General features: G+C 38.7%; 1 protein-coding gene across 3 annotated transcripts in view; it reads left to right on the top strand.

The window, feature by feature from the left end:
• Positions 1 to 20,015, top strand: part of CUBN (cubilin) — a 145,526-nt gene that overhangs the window by 116,034 nt on the left and 9,477 nt on the right. For all 3 annotated transcript variants that reach the window (XM_027901601.1, XM_027901599.1, XM_027901598.1), the window contains 5 exons: positions 504 to 660; positions 2,120 to 2,269; positions 8,870 to 9,070; positions 11,302 to 11,431; positions 12,291 to 12,508. In XM_027901601.1, the coding sequence (XP_027757402.1) occupies positions 504 to 660; positions 2,120 to 2,269; positions 8,870 to 9,070; positions 11,302 to 11,431; positions 12,291 to 12,508 (856 nt within the window). The remainder of the gene's footprint in view (positions 1 to 503; positions 661 to 2,119; positions 2,270 to 8,869; positions 9,071 to 11,301; positions 11,432 to 12,290; positions 12,509 to 20,015) is intronic.

The raw sequence follows: 20,015 nt of genomic DNA, 5'->3' as shown, positions 1-20,015 counted from the left end.
TTTATTAGCAAGATTAGATATTAGGAATCCAGATCTCCCAGTTTGATGCCATTATATTATCCTAGCAAGACAGCTTTGTGTTTTATTTACTCATGAATAACATAAGGATTGCATGTAATAATTCCTTGTATACATAGTTATGCATATTTATAGGGTGTATGGAGATAAGTAAACAGAGACAAAATGAAAGTAGGTAATGGCTGTACATAAAATGTTTTTCTCTTGTCCCCTGGACCTGATCTATGTTTGCTCTGCTGTCATCAGGGGTTCAAGCAAATGACCTCCAGATGCCCTTCAGGGGACCCTGGCAACCGAAGTTATTCACTGTGATTCACTCCACTGACTGCAGGGATTAACTCCAATTTAGATCTCTTAGATTCAGTGTGAGATGAATCCTAACCTGAGTCTATGGAAAGAAAAATTGCACATGTAATTTCTGGTGGGTTCCCATAACCTAATTGGGCTTTGAAAGCACTAAACAATTTCCAATCTGGCCTTGTCAGGTGTGGAGAGGAAATGATGAAGAAGAAACAGCTTTGTTAGCCACAGGATGTGGAAGTTCAGCTCCTGATCCTGTTGTTGCTCCAAACAATGTGATAACTACAGTATTTCAGTCTCAGGATGCTCCTGCACTAGGTTTCTCTGCATCTTTCATAAGCAGTAAGTAATATTAAAGCCAGATGGCTGCTCTATTAGTCTTTTTGAGATTGGTTTGATTTGTGTGTTGCAATTCAGATCCCGGTCCAACAAGGTATTGAAGCCTCTGCCCGGGTTTGGAAACCAAGAGTTACTACAGAGAATGCAGTGGAATTCCAGTGTTGCCCTTGCCAGAGATCCTCCATGAAGCTCTAACTTCGTAGCTATTCTTATCCACCTTTGTCTTTTCACTGTGCCCAAAAGGAAGAATGGGCTTTTAATTTTAAAAATTTACTTCTCTGTAGTTAAACTGCATGGAAGCTAAAGCTGTAAAGGATCTACTCCTCCTTCAGAATTTTTATCTCTCTTCTTCTTTTCAAGGCACATGCTGAAACTGCAGCAATTTGTCCTGTGTATGGTGTAGCCCATGCCCTTCACATAAACTCCTCACTACCTGCTCTGGCCTTTGCTTTGTTTTGTTGTATTTACATTTTGTGTAGCTCAAGTGGCATTTCTTGGGTGGACCTGTCCATTTCTTTACGCTTGGCATGTGCTTTGCAACAGTCAAACCCAACAGAAGTGGAGGAGGTATTTCACAGCTGCCATAGGCTGCTTGGGGTTTTTTTGTAGGATGCTGCCAAAGGAAACCACTTTCCCTTCACAGGATTCAGATTAAAACAGTGAGAAATTAAGTGCTTAGAGGAAGACATTATCAAAGTATTCAGAATTCTGAATTGAAACTGCTTTTGTTTTTATAATGTTTGCATTATGTTGTCAGTAACAACTAACAACCTCTTAGTGGAGACAGTCACAGGCTTCATATGCCTGTTCGTAATCTTAAGCCAGTGTTTCACTGGGCACTGCATTCTTTTAAAGCTTTGACTTAAAATAAAGAAAAAAAGGCCATGCAAGTCCTTAGAAACAGATGGAGCTCCATGAAAATGAACAGTTCTGTGGGCCCAAAAAATTCTGGGTGGCAAACCTTTCCTGCCTCTGCATATAGTAAAGCAACTCAGAGAAGGCCTTACAGCAGACTGCATCCTCCTGATTGTCAGGCATGAAGCAAGAAAAGCACCATTTAGGCTAATGTGAGCATTATCAAATGAGACTGAATTGCTGCTCTTCCCCAATAACCCTCCTTCCAATACAGCTACTAAGGGATTTTGAAACGTGCAGGCTCCACACCCATACGAACAGCGGTGTCCTTCTGGTGGGCTCAGGATCTATGGTCTGGTCTTACCCAAACACTCCAAGAGTGTGACACTGTAGAGTGTGACACGGGGGAAGGCCTCGTGTTTGTCAAAAACACTGCTATGTGTAAAAGACCTGCTTTTACCATCATGATATATATTACTCTCCCTGGGTTTTGACCAGCCTCCTAAAGAGAGATGAGATCCTTGTGTACGTTATTTGTTCTGTTACTGTAAAACCAGGATGATGTTATCCCCTGGATTATAACTGTACCTTACTTATTTGTTTGCAGGATGCGGAGTAAATTTCACCAGCCCTGAAGGTCGTATTGTCTCTCCTAACTACCCCAGTCAGTATGATAACAACCTGAACTGCAACTATGTCATAGATCAGGGACCACAGTCTCTGGTGATCCTAGAGTTTGACACTTTTCACTTGGAAGGTAACTTGTTCTTCATAATTTCAGGATGTATTATGAAGTGTAACTTCGTATTTGAAAACATAAAAGTCTTTTATCATGGAAAATTATAGATGTTTAATTTGCCAATCCATTCTGAAAATCTTTTACAGACAAACACTTATAGATATAGACTCCAGGGTTCAGTTTTGAGTCACTTCTAGAAGAGTGAAGATAGATATCACCTGTTGGATACCTGGCAGCAATGAAGGTGGGAATTTGCCAGGCTCTTGGAGTATAAGAGTGACTATGGCTAATCCCGCTCTTTGTTCCTGCCTTTTTTTTGCCATTCAGTCTTACAGTCTATTTGGTCTTAGGCCAGCTGTTTTGCTTTTCAGTGCTTCTGTTCCTTAACTGATAAAATAGATATAAATATACATGGGTGTTTTACAAGAACGTAAGAACATAGACACGTGAAACTAGCTGAAAGACTACAGCAATGGAAAATGTATAAAAGTTGTTGCCCATGAGCAAAAGTCTCTCTTGCAATTATCAACCTTGGCAGCATTTAGCCAAGCGATAACAAGTTTAATGTCCTAGTCCCATTGGTTACAGTGGTAAAACATTTTCAGTTTTGATAGGGTCAAAATTTTATGGGTGGAGATGCCATGATAACATAGAGGAATCAGTATGTCCAAACTACTTGGGTGGCATTATATATTTTGAGGCCATCTTAATCTGGTTTTCTTGAAATTACCAAGACAAAGAGATTTTGAGTAATTTGTTACTAAGATGGGTTGTATAATTTGAATTTTTCTTCAGACCAAACTATAAAGTCAGAACATAGTCTTCTTTTATTTTGTTTTTAAGTTTCTAGGCTATTTTTAATTCAAAACTATTCTGGTCCAAATGTAAGGTAGGTCTGAAACAAAGGTTGGATTTGACTATGATTTTATCTGAAGTATTTTTTTCATCCCCTAATACAAACCAGTGCTGTAAGATTATTTTTGTAAGTAAAATGTAAATCACAGAAATTAGATAATTTCTTCATGTGGAATACGTCATTATTTATCAGACACACTAAGCATTAGGCTGCATCAGAGTGCATCAACTTTGACAACTCTATGAGCACAATACTGATCTGTATTGTCTGTTTATTCAGTTAATTTTTAAATTGATTGAAGCTTTTATTATCAAGAAGATTAAGGCAAGGAGGTAAGTGATACAGATATAATAATAAACCCAGACCTAAACAAATACTAAAAATATTCCACTTCTTGCAGGACAATTTGTTCCTTAGGCTACACCAACTAAAAGTCCTGAGTCACGTGAAAGAACTGTGGATATGAGCTAAAAGACAGTTGCTTAGCAAAGAGGAAGTATGACACTCTCCAGCAGTTGATTACTAATGTTTTCACAAACCCTTAAAATACAACCAACCCTGTAATAAAGAAAAACTGCCTGTGTTTGAATTGCAAAGAAGATTGAAACCACCTCCTTGCAAACTATCATTGTAGAAGTGAAAACTTACTCAGCAGTTTCACTGAATATATTTAGCACATGTGCCTAAGGGTTTCCAATGTGAATTCTCTTAGTTCTTTTGCAAGGGCAGGACAACGTTCAGCAGCATCTGTTAAAAACATTTCTAGCTATTCCATGTGCAAGTAAGCAATGCACCTGCTCAGATTGTTGCTGAGTGTGGGCTTTAAAATTTAAACCATGTTAATACAGATGTTCTGGATTAGGTTTTAAAGTTTACCTACATGTCCAATTAGCATAATTTACTACCTATTTGACCTCTCAAAATAAATTTAATTGGGTTTCTTTCAATGTTTTTTTAATAAAGAAATGAAGTGTCTAGAATAAGGCCTGTAAGGCATACATATCTCACTGACTTTAACTGGTTGAAATATCTTCTCCAGAATATTAGAAGGCAGAAGGTAATTGTCTGTAGTGCAGTGACAAACTGCTACAAAATTAATTGACTTCATGGGTTAGTCACAGATCTCTGCTATAGAGTAGTTATGTTTTCAGTTATCATGAGACGCCAGTTCTGATTATAAAGAACTACTCCAAATGAGGCTGTTAACTCACAGCCACGATGTAGTGTCAGTATCTGAAACCAAATGAACATGACATACACGTACTAAGTATTAAATATGTATTAAGCACTAAATATAGCAAGTAACAGAGTAAGAGAGAACTGGAGGAAACTGCATTTGTTGTTTTTGTGATCAAAATTTAATCTAAATTGTGTGCTTCCTGGAAGGTAGAAAAATTTTTATCTCACTTAGAGCCCCTGATAGACATCTAATTTAGATAATCATCTAGATTTATCTCCTCCTATAGTGAAGTGTGAAAGTACTTTAAACTCAGAACCAAATGTGTTATGCAGATGGAGTGAATTGCCTTCTGGAGGCCTCTCTCACTCTCTTTACCAGTTGACTATTACAGGAATTCATAGGTAATAGCTTACACAAGATACCTGAGATTTAGGAAGGAAAACATAGGCAAGATTAACCCTATGCAAGTTTGGCTTGGTCTCTGTGATTTCATTGCAGCCTTAAGAATGTCTCTTCCTGTGCCAGACTGAATATAGTCACAGAACTCTCTTGATTTGCCAATTTCATGAAGTTGTGTAAGTTGCCACTTGCTTCTTGTAGTACCACCTGCATTGTTGTGATTGGTTATTATATGAAGAACCAAACTAGTAGGTGTGAGTTTTTTCTCAGCCCCACTTCTGTTACAGTGATCTGTGTCATATTCTATATGTCCTCCCTCCTTGGATCAAAGGTCTTCACAAGTCAAACATCAGAATAAGTAAAAAAAAAAACAAAAAACAACCTCTTATTTATCTACCTTAACAGACTTATTATCTAAGAAATATTTAACCACATACAGTTTTGTGTACATAAGATTTATTCAGATTAACATCTGTACAAATGCACCTCTAGGACAGCTATGGGAGTGTATTATTAAATGGCTGTTATATTCTTCAAATACGAGTATAACATCCAATAAAGCTGAGTCCCAAAGAGTGGAAAAATAGGGAAAATGGATGTAGGCTTCCTGTAGTATCTGCTTAGAATTCTGTAGTATTTATACACTCTGCCTACAAAACTACTGCCTTGTGTTGATAATGAAAAATGTTTGACCTGAAAAATGTTTTAATAACTTGTTTATTTCTCTTTTTCTTTTATAAACATATGTCTGTAATTTTGCAATCTGGGGTAGGGTCACAGCTTTATTTTGGAGTCTGCTCTATCTGCTTTCTCAGTTGTTACTAGGCAATTCAGAAAATAGACAAGTTTTGCAATAGATTATTTTGAAAGAGGATATGTATGAGAAAGATTTGTAATTCTTTGCTTTCAAAACAATACCTTGTGCTATGAACCCACTTAATACATCACACAGGGTCTATTTCTGCATAATACTTCTCCTGCATTAGTAATTACTAATTGTATTGCCATTTATATCAGGAGCTGCAGTTGTGAAACAAAATCTTATTGTTTTAAGTTTTATAAACTTTAAACAAAAAGACAGGTTCTACCTCAAAACTAAATGAAGCAGAATCTATGGCTATAGACAAAGAGATGGAAAAAGGAAATTGATATTAATGATTTGATAGTTAGGGGCCCAAATTTGGTCAAGGTTTTTGTGCAGGCATCATATCAAATAAATTATTTTATGCAGAATAATGAGACTGGACAGAAATTTCTGCTAAATGGAAAGGACTACCCAAAGACATATTTCAAAATGTAATGTAAGGACAACTGAAGCACTTATCATGTGAACTTTGGAGGCAGGAGTCACTGTATCCACACTGAATGGTACCAAGAGATGATAAATAGAGTGCAGATAGATAAAAAAGGCCTTGAAAGCAAATGCACACAGCAATTCAAAGAAACAGGGATATGTTCATAATGTCAGGCCAAATAAATGACCTCTCCAGAGAGGAAGAAATATTGTCAAGGCTAGAGGACTGAATGGTACAGTATCCATGTTGGAAAAATCACTGTTTCTCAGATTAGAGTCATAGCTATGTGGAAGGTTTATTTTAAAGATAGTAACTGGAGACTTATGGGGTCATCAGCACAGAGATAGTAGTTGCATCTGTCCTTGCAAATGAGATTATACAGAGCTAATGAGCAGATAAAGAGAGAAAGACCAGAAAGAAGTTATCTCGTTGAATCCTCATGGATGAATCAGAAGAGAAGATACAGCAATACCAGAAGGATGAACAAAAGCTCTTAGGAGACAGGGTTTATGAAGAAAAACAGTGCTGGCTATGTGAAAAGTGGTTGTCAGCTCAAAGAGGATATGGGTCTGACATCTGGCTAAGAACACATCTCTGGAGACTCATGAAAGCTCTTCCATTGTAGTGTAAGGGACGGAAACTGGTCTAGAAAAGATCTAAGATTATATGATTAGCAGAAATAAGGCACAGAAATAAGAATTGCTGATGATGTGCTGAATATGTGTAGAGGCTGGAAGTATGATATGAGGAGAATCTGAGGCTGAGGATTATTTACAGAATAATGCATTTAATATGGTGAGAAATTAAGGAAAGTGTAAACATGAGAATGAGCTACAGGATAGAGATCATACAATTATCAGTCTTGCCAGGATTCATGAGTCATAACTGATATCGGCCTAAACAATGAGGATTCAAAGCTAGAAATTAAGTCTTTTGCTCACAGTCCTACATCAACCATCTTATTTTTTCCAGTGCAGCAGTTCAAATCAACTTATGATGAGTATTATGGACATTTGCTTTGCTGAAAGATCTATTTCACCTCATGCTTTTCTCGAAAGTCTTTACAGAAAATGACCTAAGTTGATTTCTCAAACCTTTCCATTCTGAAATTGCACTGGTCTTGATTTTTTTTTTCATTTGCATTTTAAAAGTATGTGTTTTTTTAATTGAATCATATTATCAAGTATTCTAATAAAAGGATAGGACACGAAGAATATTTTTTTTTATTCATTATTTTACTAATAGTGTAATCAGCTATCTGATGTGGCTGGTTTTCTGCTTAGTTACTCTTACTAGAGTCAGAAAAGCACCATGTCATATTTCCATATAGACATAATTGTAAAGCCTGTTGTCTTCACTGAAACAGAAGGAATTTTTGAAATTAAATCTCCAGAGAGGATCTAAAATACACCTGATCCCTGCTGGGATCACTCTGTTGTTCTCATGAAACAGAATTATCTCTCCATTCCTATTTGTCATCCTGTTCAATATGAGTCATCTTGTTTCCTACAATAGAAAGGAGTTTGTTTTGACTGGACAACATGAAGGACTCACTCCACTGAAACAGTAGGCTCAACATCAGTCCTGTTAAATTTAGATAATTCCCTATTAAGCCTTCGCAATTTAAGTAAATGCTCCATTGTTGCTAACAGGTCACTAAACATGATAACTTTAATAAACATTTGACACCCCAGCTTCCATTAATCTTGTAAATGATGAAAAAGTCAAAGAAAACATCAAGTTCTTTTTTAAGCATAACAGCTAATGAAACTCATTTTTCAGTAGGTGTGTGCTGTGTTTTTCACTGACATCATTAATCCAGCTTTCTTGCACAACCTATGTGGCTCTGTTCTTGCTCCCACTGTATATCCCTCGGTGCTATCAACTTGGGCACCACCAACTTCTCCCCATGCTTACAGGTCCCAGCTGGGCAGGGAGGTGGTGCCATGGCTCTGAGTTCCCAGGGTGCTGGTGGCTGCTGTTCAGCCTGAACTCACAGCCCTTACACTGAAAGCACTGCTTGTCCTTCTTTGGGGATGTTCCTCTGGCACTCTAATTCAGCTACTGACCTTCACAAAATTTATATGAGCTTACTTATTTTTGAGACCTCTCATGTCAGTTGAACCTGTTTGCAAACAGGTGGCTAGAAAGTCCAGTAGGTAGGGCAGGGAGTCAGAGAGAATGGCTCATTCCTCCAGAAACCTAAGTGCAAATGAGAAATTTGGAAAAAAAAAAAAATAGAATACCAAACTCCTCATTTCTGAAAATCATTGCAAGACTACATTTACTTTCTCTTTTTTTCTTTTTTCTTTTTGTCTTCTTAGTCAAGCTGAAGAACCTGGAATTATGTACTCAAAAGTTTGAGGGAACATAGGGAGAAAGAAGTGAGCTCTGAAACAGGCTACTGCATGGCCCACTTTTTCATTTTTCAAAAATCTCACTCTTAATGATTTAATAGTCCCTGCACTGGGTGCTGAGTTCTGCATTAGGGGAAAGAAATACCAGGTAGTTCAGTTGCCTGTAACAAAAGGTGTGTTGCTTTTGTCTGCAGAGGAGATCCATGCTTTCATTGGATCCTTTCATCTCCTCACAGAGAGTGTTCATTCAACTATGAACTCCCACAAAGTCAAGGAGCCTGGAGCCTTTTCCAGATCATAGGATGTATTGAATGAGACAATGTGATGTCTTATATACAAGGTCTCTTTACCTTTCTCTGCCTCAGTTTTACTGCATCTACTTCCTCAGCAAGCAAATGAGATCCTGAGTTCCCTGGAATTTAAAGTAATAAAAAATTTAATTCTTATCCTGTGTGAGGTCTATATACTTGCAGCTCAGTAAATCACACATAAAATACGCTGCTAACACTTGTGCATTATATGTCCATGCAGCCCCAGCACTCCTGAGCAGAAGTTGTCTTTATGATGGAGTGAGCATCTTCAGTGGGATGAGCGTGGCCGCGCATCCTCTCATCACACTCTGTGGTAATGAGCTCCCTGCACCAGTCAGCGTCTTTGGGCCTATGCTGCTCCACTTCTACACAGACTCCCACATTGTAGGCTTTGGATTCCAGGCCAGATACAGAACACTTGGTGAGTATACACTGTCCTGTGTTTCAGATGATAGAAATATTCCAGATGGATAATGGTTCAGTGTAGGAAATGTTGCACCTCATTTTGGGGATACCTCAGATGGATGTAGATGGTTCATTTTCCCCAGCTGTCAGGACGAGGACATGGAACTGTTTGGTGCATGTCAACACACTGACTTACTTGTTACCTAATACAACTGTCATTTCAAGACTCTACATAGGACTAAGTCAGGAACTGAAGCACTTTGCCTTTGCTGTAGAGAAGAAACATTTTTGGCAGGTTATTTTGTTTGTTTGTTTTCTACATTGTTTAAGGAGAAATGTGGTCAGTTTATTAACTCAGTTAATTTAAAAGATTTTATCACTGAGAGGAGAATGGTCTTATTCTCAGTTATACTAAAACTATATTATACCATACGGGAAGCAAAACAGGATCTTGAAATGGACACATCTATATGCCTCCATTTGATGACCTTCTTGTAGTGCCAGGTATTAATGTAAATAAAAACTGGGATATAGATATATTTTTAATTTTTGATAATTATTTTTACTAAAGTTTTTTTTTGCCAGTCACATGAGATCTCTTATGTTTTAAAGAGCAAATGTGAATTAAAAAAAAGTTTTCAACTCAGTTTAGAATTTACATCTGCAGAAATATCCCAAAAGAATGATTTTATTTTCAAAACCAATTTTAATATTTTCTATATTTAACTGGCAGAGACTACTTTTTTGAAAGCATAATTTTCTAACTGCAAAGTGTGAGTTTGTAACTTTGGTATTTCGCTTAATGCACTCCTCATGTTCAAAGCCACAACAAAAAAGCATAAGGCTAACTTCTTTATATGAAATGAATGGCCTGATACAGATAAGACAGAGGGAATGGCACTGAGAAATGACAATGTGCAGTTAGTCATGGAAAAGACCTTCATAACTCACTCAAGTCAGTTGCTGCTATCTGACTTGTGACTTCTGACATTTGAGAAAGATGACTGAAGCCTTATTAGCTTGTTGTTGTATACAAAGCAGCTTCTGGCAATTAACATTCCTCTTCCCCCTAGTTGTATTGTTTGCTGAAAAAAAATTAAAAGGGCTCTCTGCTCCTAGTGTGGAATAATGCTAATTCTTTATCCTCCCAGGTCCTGTCCTTTATCTGCCAGTGCTGTAGGCTGCCAGCCTGAGGAGCCAGGGGCTCTGAATCCAATAGCACCCTGTCTGGGACTGCCTTTGTTAAGGTGGTGGCCTGGGCAACAGCATCTTCTTTAAAACATGAAAAACTCTGTGTGGCTTAGAGCTATTTATCAACAGGATGCAGGGAAGCTTTTTTTTTTTTTCTTTTTTTTTAAGGTTAAGATTATAAAATAAAGGCTGAAGCTAACAATGGAGATTAGAGTTGGTTTTATAATAGTTTTTGTTCCCTGAAGCATTGAAGCTGGGAACAAACATTAGCCACATCCTGGCCTCATTTGCATCCACAGTGTAAAACCCTGAGAAGCCAAGCAATGCCTTGAATTTACAGCTGCAAAGTTTAACTTGTTTCTCAGCCAGAAAGCCAATATTCCATACTCCAGCTCAGTCACCCTTCACTGCTGGTGAGTCCCAGTACAAGGTGAGGTGGGGAACAGGATTAGTGATACCTGGGGACTCTTCTTTGCCTTTCTGTGCGGAACAAATGCTACAGTAATGCCCCAGCCCTGGGAGGATGTTGGCAGATGATGAGGCTCTGAATACAATTATTCCAGAAAAGTCAGAGACAGGGCTGTGAGTGCAGTTGTGACTGCTTGGAGGCTCCCACAGTGCCAGGGCCAGGATGAAGGGATGCCTTTGCCCACATATCAGCCAGGTTTCTCTTTGCAAGCTAGAATGGGTGAAGAGCTACTCTAGACACACCTCAGTCATGCTGCTGCATGGGACACACCTCCATCCCACTGCTCCCTGGTCCTACTGCAGGACAATTGAAATCAGGCTCAGTCTTTTACTGCACAGATAGAGAGCCATTGCCATTTGGTATGGACTAGTAACAAACTGTTAACTTTGATTCTGAGTAGTCTTCTGCTGCAGAGCACAACCTGAAAGACATCTACACATTGTATAGTTCTAGGCATGATACTGAAGACTGCTCCTAATTTATCAAGGGCTTTTCTTTCCTTACAGGTAAACACCTTCAAGAACTATGAGAATTAGGATGAAGCTAGTATTCAGACCCTAATCCCTCTTCTTCTGTTTCCCCTACAGCTTGTGGTGGCATTTTCAATGGCTCTGTTGGTGTTATCTCCAGTCCGGCCCATTCAGTTCTTGATTATCACAACAACATGAACTGCTCATACTACATCACAGTTGGAAATGGCAAAGTAGTGGCCCTCAAGTATGTAATCGGAGTTCAGCTTGTGATTAAACAACAGGGATTCCAATTAAAGACAGCAATTACTGACAATTTTTTCTCTCTTTCCTTTTCCAATGCCAAAGCTGAACTAAAATGAGAAATGGCTACTGAAGTCACTTTGATCAACCTCAGGTTCCCTTACATCTTTCTCTCCAACTTGTTATGTGCAAAATACCACCACAGTTTAAAGTTCCCACTTTGGTTACCAAGAGGACTAAGAAATTGTAAAAATGCAGCTCACACTTTTTAGTTAAATTCTGTCAGTCTGTGAGGACTTCTGAGGCTCCTGTGAGTTAATACAAGAAAAATAGTATTTCTTTCCAAGGCTAGTACTCACTTAAAAGCCAAAGTAATAATGCCCACCCCAAAAGAATATACTTCTGAGTGTGTGCTGTTTTGCCTAAGAGAGGGATATGGTTGCCACAAAATCTTGCCACTAAGAAATTAAAAAAACTGATGCATTCTTCAATCATGTATATGCTGACTGTGAATTAAGAGAACATTTCCCAATTTAGCAGAAGATTCAGCTGGTCTGCACTCTGCCTGCATTTTATATTGCACAGAGGAGACCTGCTGCTTCACAAAAAGCTGAGGTGTGCTGACAGCTTGCCTTGCAAGAGGCCCAGTGGGTGAGGGTCCCAATTTCTTTGAGACTAGTTGGCCGAAGTGTTTTGCCATGCAGTTAATAGTTCTGCCTGTTTGTTTCTGAAGAGACATGTTTTGTCTGTGTATGGCTTTGGCTATTGCTAGCTCTTGGATTTTTCCTCAAACATTAAAAACACATGTAACGCATGAATAGAAATGAAAATGTGAGATCTAAAGCTCCAACTGTGTTTTACAGATTCAACAGCTTCCAGCTTGAAATATCTCCCTCCTGCTACAAAGATTATGTGGCAGTATATGATGGCTCAGATACCAATGCTCCTCTCCTTGGGAAATTCTGTGGCTCAGAACTGCCTCCCAATATTAAGAGCTCCAGTAATAACTTGTTCCTGGTGTTTAGCACTGACTTCTATGGAGCAGACAGGGGATGGAAAGCATCTTTCAGGGAGACCTTGGGTAAGCATATTATCAAACTCATAACCCCAAGAATCTGCTGGTAAGTAATTTCTTTCAGTGAGGAGCAGTTGTGATCTACCTCACTAGGGATGCTGGAAGTGGAAGAATGTTTCTGATTTTGTGAAAATTGAGTGAACTAAGCTAAATACAAAGCTTATGGGATCCCTGCATTCCAGTCTGGTTTTGAACTGATTCCCTTTATTCTTTGCTATCCTTTTCCTGCATCTCTGGAGGCACAGGCATTTCTTGGATGACTGAAGGCTTAGCAGCACCCAAAGGTCTCTCTTTTGGAGGAAATAATGCAATATCTGAAAATTCTCATTCTTCTGTAGTCAGAGGTTGGCGGTGCTCTAAAGATTCCTCCTTTCAATCTATCCTCAGTTTCCATTTCCTTTCAGTTCACCTCACACCTTTTTAAGAACTGAAGTGTTGAGGTGAATTAAGATTGTAGTTCCCCCAAGCACTACACTGTTCTGATTTCTACTGATTTGCAGAATCATTCTGGTTAGCTGGCCATAACATAAATGAGATCATATTAAGAACAAACTGGATATTAAATGTTTTGATGGCACAAGAAAAGGGGCAAAGTTTGATTATTACCTTAAGAAACAGTTTAAACTCAGTAGTCTGTTTTTAAGATCAAGGTGTAAAAGGAGCTCTTTATCTTTTTATAACTTCTGAATTGTTTCAGGGAGGGTAAGCAACAAATAATTATTACATTTAAATTGATTTCATGTCATCTCTACTAGTTTTCTGTGTAATTAACTCCATGGGGTTTGTGATCTAGAAAGAAGTAATTGTCCAGTTTGCAAAGCTGGCACTCAGACAGATCAGAATGAAAGGCCTTTGTGGCAGAACAAACATAGTCTTCTGCTGAGTCATTGAATCCCCTCCCTGCCCCTAACCAGTGACTTTCTTATTTGATACAGTCTGAGAAAGTATTTACAGATAAGGAAAATAACTGGTTCTACTTGGCCTTGCCAAGAAAAATATTCCCACAGAACCTCAGGGTTATTACTATTATTAACTCTTCCTTTGCTTCACACTAAGTAATTGCTACAAGGATCTTTCAGACCCCTCTTGTGAACTGTATTCCAGGTAACATAATGTTGCTTCACATGTTGCTGTCTTTAAACCCTGAGATGTCAGTTCTTATAGATCCCCTGCAGCCTGGGTTCATGTTTCCAGAGTGAGATCACCAGGAACTCCCCAAGCTTTTGCTCTTCCTGTTGGCATTTAGTCAATTCTTTTAGCCACTGATTTTAGATTTGTTTGTGCAACTTGCTAGATATTCTGTTTAAGCAAACAATAGAACACAAGCCAAGCTCTTCAAGTCAGTACCATGCCTGGTAATTTCCTAGAGTGAGAAGAAGCCTTTTATGAATATACTTTGACATCTATTAGGCTATGTTTTAGAGGGACATTTCTGGAGGCTCCCAAAGAAAGAAATACCATGATGTTGCAGGAGTTACTCAGGAGCAATGGAGTTATGAGTTATAAAAGATGACCAAGAGGAGATGTGGGTTGTGTGATGAAGAGCCTGTGGTGGTGAGATGCTTAATGGTAGGTCTTCTTTCTTCACTGTGGGAAGCAAGCTACAGGGAAGTAAACCACACAGACATTAGCAAGGATTCTGGCAGTCTCATGCTAGCACAAAATGACCAAAAAATAGAAAAGCATATTATAAGAGGAAAAAATGAGTCACATCCTATAAATGTTTCCAGTTTGGCTTGCCTAAAAAATGGAGCCAGGAAAATCTGTGACACATCTTCATACTATGAAGCCTGAGATTACGCTTCAAATGAAAGAGAATAAAACCATGAAAATCTAAAAGCCCGTTATTCTACATGGCGCTTTAGAGAAGCTCCCTCATGTCTTTCAAAAGATAAAATCCCTGTGGTTTTGTAAGAGTACAAATGCAATCAGATGACAATTAATAATGATAAATCTCTTGAATAAGGAAGATGGTATCTGTAGAGAAACAAGAAGCCTCATTCTCTGTCGCATGACAATGAGCACATTATTCTGTAGTTACCCCAGGGAAGCACAACTGGATAACATAATTATTGGTCTCTGTTTCATGTTGTGAGTGACCCTGATTATGTATTGGAAAGAAGGGAGCAGAAACAGTACATTGTTTCTGCTTGTAGTAAACTAAACTATTTCCTTTCCCCATAACCTCTTCAAATTTCTTTCCTGATCAGGCTTCTCTTCAGGGTACTGCCAAAATGCAGCGGTTTCCAGGCACTCAAAATGTTAAACCCTGACATTTCAGTAGAAAAATGTGCTCTGTTTTTATTAAAACAATTTGTTTGCATCACTGATCCTGCACCCACTAGAATATTCAAGGTCACCCCACTAGTCAGAAAAATGAGACTAACAGAAAGTATGAAACAGTGTTAATTTGACAGTACAGCAACATCTCACCTTTCTTGTCAAATGTCTTTTCTTTCCCAATACTACCTCGTGCATTATAATGTTAAGTGCACATTCCACAAGCAGCACTCTTTGTCATAACCCACTCCATGACGTGGTGCATTTGAGGAAGTGGGATGTTTGGTCCCTGTGGTGTGGTTCAGAGGGTTTATCATTTCACTGTTTCTGCTACTAAGTTTGGACACTTATCAGCCTCATTTTTAGAATCACTTGGAAATGCTCTCAGGCTGAGCTGGTGAGCTGGGCTGACTGGAAGATCCTAGCCTGCTCCAAGTGTTAGATTTATGGAAAGACAGACTCCTCTTAGTTACCACTGACCTTTATTTCTGCCTCTGTTTTCAGTCTGTAAAATGAGAATTATACCTCCTTTCCACAGTGAGCGTGTGCTCCTCTAGGCAATCAATAAAAGGATGAGAAGAGAGAAATCAATAACAGCTTAAGGCATTTGGTTACATGAGATGTCTCTGTGAAGAAAGGAAAGCTAAGATCTCTCCCCAAAGAATGAGGTCTGCGTGTACTGAGCTTGTGACTTGGCCAAAGATCTCCTGATTATCTCTTGAGCTCTAAAGAGAGATCTGAGCTTTATAGCTGACCCTGGCTGGCAGGGACAGAGCCTGCACATACCTCGGCCATCCCTGCTGTAATAGCACAAATCAGACTTTGGTGATAAATGGAGCTTCTGCCTATTCCCATTCAGTAGAGGGGGTGACTTTCTCACCTCAGTTTGTGATCGCTCTGAGGCTTATGACACAAAGGCTAAGAAAGCATATGCATTTTCTTGTTTTTAAAGAGTCAGCAATGCCTGTCAGGAGATGTAGCGGTGACCTTATTAATGGCAAATAATTTCTCCGTGAAAACTCTCTGCTTGAGTGCACAGCTCGATGGTCTCAGTAATGAAAAATACATCACATTCTAAACAATTGGTGAAGGATCGAGGGGTTTTCTGAAACACAGCTCAGCTCACTGAGGCTGTCTAAGGAAGCCACATGAATTTACAAAAAGCAAAGTGTTGCACATGATTAGATTAGATAAGTGGTTTGAGGCAAAAAGCTCTTCCTGAGGTTAATTCACACAATACAGGTAAAACTGCAGAGTTGGGACAGCAGGAAAGATGGGATGGAGGAGGGGAGGAAGATTGCCTGCTTTTTCTCTACTGCCATAAATTCTCTTTGACTTCCAGCTGTGGCCAGCTCTTTCCTCTCCCTTTTTTTTATACTATCTTCTGTGAGTATGCAGGAAAAATTCAAGCTTATGCTTTGTGAAAGACAAATATCATGCACTGGATTAATATCAATGTCATCCCTTGTTTGCACTACCTTGGGGCTTATGAGCTCAGGGGCCACAATTCCTCTGCTCTAGGCGCTGCACAGGCAGAATAAGGCAACAATCTGCTGTCACAAAGAGATTATGATTTAAACACAAGATGAGGAAAACCAGATGGATATAGACAGGCACAAAGAATAGGGTGGCAACAATGAGAAGACTAGTGTTGGCTCCAGGGCAAGAGAAATGTCTCCAAAACCTTTGGCAACCATTAGCCTGTTGGAATGTTAAGTCCTGAAACACCCCATCCTTTGCATTGTCCTCAGTTTGCTCAGTTTTCCCCTCAAGGATCTCTCAATTGTTTTTATTGAAATGAGCATTTCTATTGAATGAATATTATAATTTTACATAAGGAGAATCATCACAAGAAAATAGAGTTTAGAAGAAAAATAGTTGGAAATACAAATCATCCTGATATACCAGAAAAATGCATTAATAGGTAATTTACATAAATAATCTGGTATACATATAATAGAAAAAGATTATAATCTATATGCTTTTTTTCCTGATCAGATGATCTGTAACTTACTTGATAAATCACCCAGAGGTATCTGCCTTCTTTTATTCTATTTGCTGCATATTGAATTACTTACTTCCTGTTTGGAATACAATACACCAAGTGCCTGTCACAAACAGGTTTATTATTGTCCTCTCCCCTAATGAAATTAAAGTTTACTTTTTAAAAAATTGATCCAGTAGAATTTTCACAGCATTTTAATGCTCTTTTATATTGTCAACCAAAAAAATTTGCCTAATTTAGTTCTACATCCTCTTCTGCCCTGCAGACTGAAACTATGGCTCACTCTAGTTTCAAGGTGCAGATTTTTGGCAGTGTTCAGCATGCACAGTTGCTGCAGATTCTTTCTGGGTTCTTCAGAATTGCTGAAAAAAAATCTAAATGTGCAATATAAAGTGTAAAATATTGGTTTGATTATTGTGCTGCATAAGTCAGGGTTAGGTGTCTTTTTGTGAGTAATTTCTAAATTTTCACACCATCAGCAGTAGTTCATTGCACTGATTTATGTAAATGAGGTTGGCACCTGCAGTAGGTGGCACCAGGCACCTGCACTGACAACAGTAGTTATGGCCTGTGGAAAGCTGAATCTTTCAAACTTTTCTTCCTCCAATGAAAAAGAAATCTTAGAAGAATGTGTCCTTGACTGTGGCATGTGAATGCTGTTGCATTTTCTCATACAGCAGTGACTGGCAGAGATTTCACAGCCCACTAGGACTGGTTTCCAGGGGTGCATGTTAAGGTATCCAACCAGAAATTTCTTTGGGCTTTTGTTTCACACAATTTTTGCCAAATATATTACACATTAGTGTTACACATTTCATTACATTGTCATGGATAAACTATGATCAGTTTAATCTATTAATGAATAAATTGTGGCTGATAATATCTTTTCTTGATCTTATTATAGCCTATGAAAATAAAAACATCTGTGACAAGCTCAGAATATATGTTCCTAAGTCACAGTTCCTGGACTGTTTCTAAATGTATTTCGGGGTTCAAATATAAAAATATGCATCAACTTGAAATTTGACTAAATTTAGAAGGCATTTGCAGTGTTGAAACAGATCTCTTTGGTATCTTGAAAAAGAATACAACTGCTGAGCTAAGGAATAGTCTACAAATGCCTCTCAGAATTGTCAGTCATTTAATTGCAGAGTCACAGAATGGTTCAGGTTGGAAGGGACCACATTGGGTCACGTGGTCCAACCTCACTAGTCAAACAGGGTCACCTTAGAGCACACTGTGCAAGATTGCATCCATATGGTTCTTGAATATCTCCAGTGAAGGATTTCTTCTTCCAAAGCAAAATAAATATAAGGGGGTCTTGCATGCTGTAATTGGACAGACAAGAGAAGCAGACATTTTAAAAAGATATTTCTGACTGATCTGGAAAAATTAGGCAAAACTTATTTTCAGATACAGTAATTACCTATCTTTGTAGGGACTAAATGGTTGGAAGCTGATGGGATATTCAGATTAATGGCACTTCACACAACTGTGGGTAAACTCTCTGATGGCATGAATTGTCTTAGCTTGACTGAAATCAGTGACTTCTTCAGCTGAAAATCTGTCCTCTGGTGCACATGAAAAAGAGGCAAGGATACAATTGTGATTCACATCACAAGAGACCTGCAAAGGCCTGGGCACTGTGATGCCAAATATGGATGCTAATGCAGTATTAGTAAGGAGGCAAGACTGGTCTCCCAGACAAGCATCAAGGAGATGGATAGGACAGTACATAGACTACAGTTTTGCAGATTTGGCACAGAGCATGTCTGGACTGTTACATTTGGTATCAGCCCAAAATAACTTAAGAATACTTCCTGCTTAAGAAAGCTTCATCTGACTGCATTTGCAAAATCCTGCTAAAGCAAGATACTGGGGCTTTGCAGTCCTAAATGTCACTGCTGGTACCATTGCCAGGCCATCAAACCCAGCAGAAAACCTTTCTACATAACAGCTAGTCTACAGACTAAAAGAGGTCCTGTGCTTTCAGAGGTCTCCTGAAATGTTTCAGGCTCTGTGGTCAGGGCTGGCACTGCTGCCAGGGCCCTGCAGCCACACAAATTTGGTGCAGCAGTTGCCAAACTTGGGAACAGCTCAGCTCAGCTTGCATAGATTTACCAACCTTCAGTATCAGCCATGAGACAAAGTAGAACAGTACAATTCTTCTCTCCAGCCCTGCCCTTCTGAGCATTACTGTTTGAAGCCATGATCCAACCAATCTACAAGATAATTACTACTGCCACAATTAGTCCAGCCACTCCTCTGCACTGGAAATAAGACCCATCAGGAAAGAAGCATTAGTCTTGACTGAGTTAATCTTTGGGTATTCTGATCTTTAGTTCAGATCAGAGAGGGGACTTGAGTTTCCAGGGAATGCTTCTAGGTAAAACCAAATGAGATTCAAAATTCTGGGAGAGGATTTTCCTTACTGTTCAAGCAGAACTAGAACAGTTCTTTGAACTTTGCTGCCTTCCAGTAGCCATTTGGGATGCTCATTTGTTAAGAAGGGAAGGGCAGCAAAATTACTCTGTTGTGTTTTGAAATGTCAGTGATTTAGCTGGTTTCAAACTATTCAGTAGGCTCCCTTACATTGTACCCATACCTGTATAAATGAACCTTACCCCTGGCTGTGCTTCAAAGGCAGGCAACTTCAAAGATTTATCTTCATCTTCATTCCATATCTAGAGGGTATAACTTAATAGAGAAACATGTGCTTGGTCTCTGCTGTAATTATTTTTATTTGCCATAAGGAACCTTCAATTCCTTTTTTTCTGAATGGTCCTTCAGCCTTTTAGTTTCATTAATGCTTCCCTCCAAAAGCAATTAGTGATGACAGTGTGTGCCCTAGTTCTTCTAATAATTTGTGTTCTCTGGCAAGCTGTTTATGAGGAAGACAAGATTGCCATCTGATTTATGATGACCTTCTGATTTTTATTTTAAATAAGAAACCAGAAACTGAAACACCACAGTCAGCCATATAGTTGGTCCATCTGCTGGCATACAAATTGTTCTATAAGGTACATTTCTCATTATTTTAATTAAGTTTAGCTTTTAATATCTAAGACAGACTTCTCAATTTTGCCTCAATTTTAGCTACATTTTTTTCTGGCTGTGTTAGTCAGTGATGAATATGTTTCCATTGAATGTGACTACTCTTTGGCCTTCTATTCAGAAGTGATGCTGATTTTTAAAACAATATGTTGTGTCCCAGCTAAAATGCAGTGC

This window comes from Empidonax traillii, unplaced genomic scaffold, assembly GCF_003031625.1.
Source record: "Empidonax traillii isolate 1590-97213 ecotype Southwest subspecies unplaced genomic scaffold, ASM303162v1 scaffold801:size538433, whole genome shotgun sequence".
Taxonomy (NCBI): Eukaryota; Metazoa; Chordata; class Aves; order Passeriformes; family Tyrannidae; genus Empidonax; species Empidonax traillii.
This window is presented reverse-complemented; position numbering and strand designations above follow the sequence as displayed.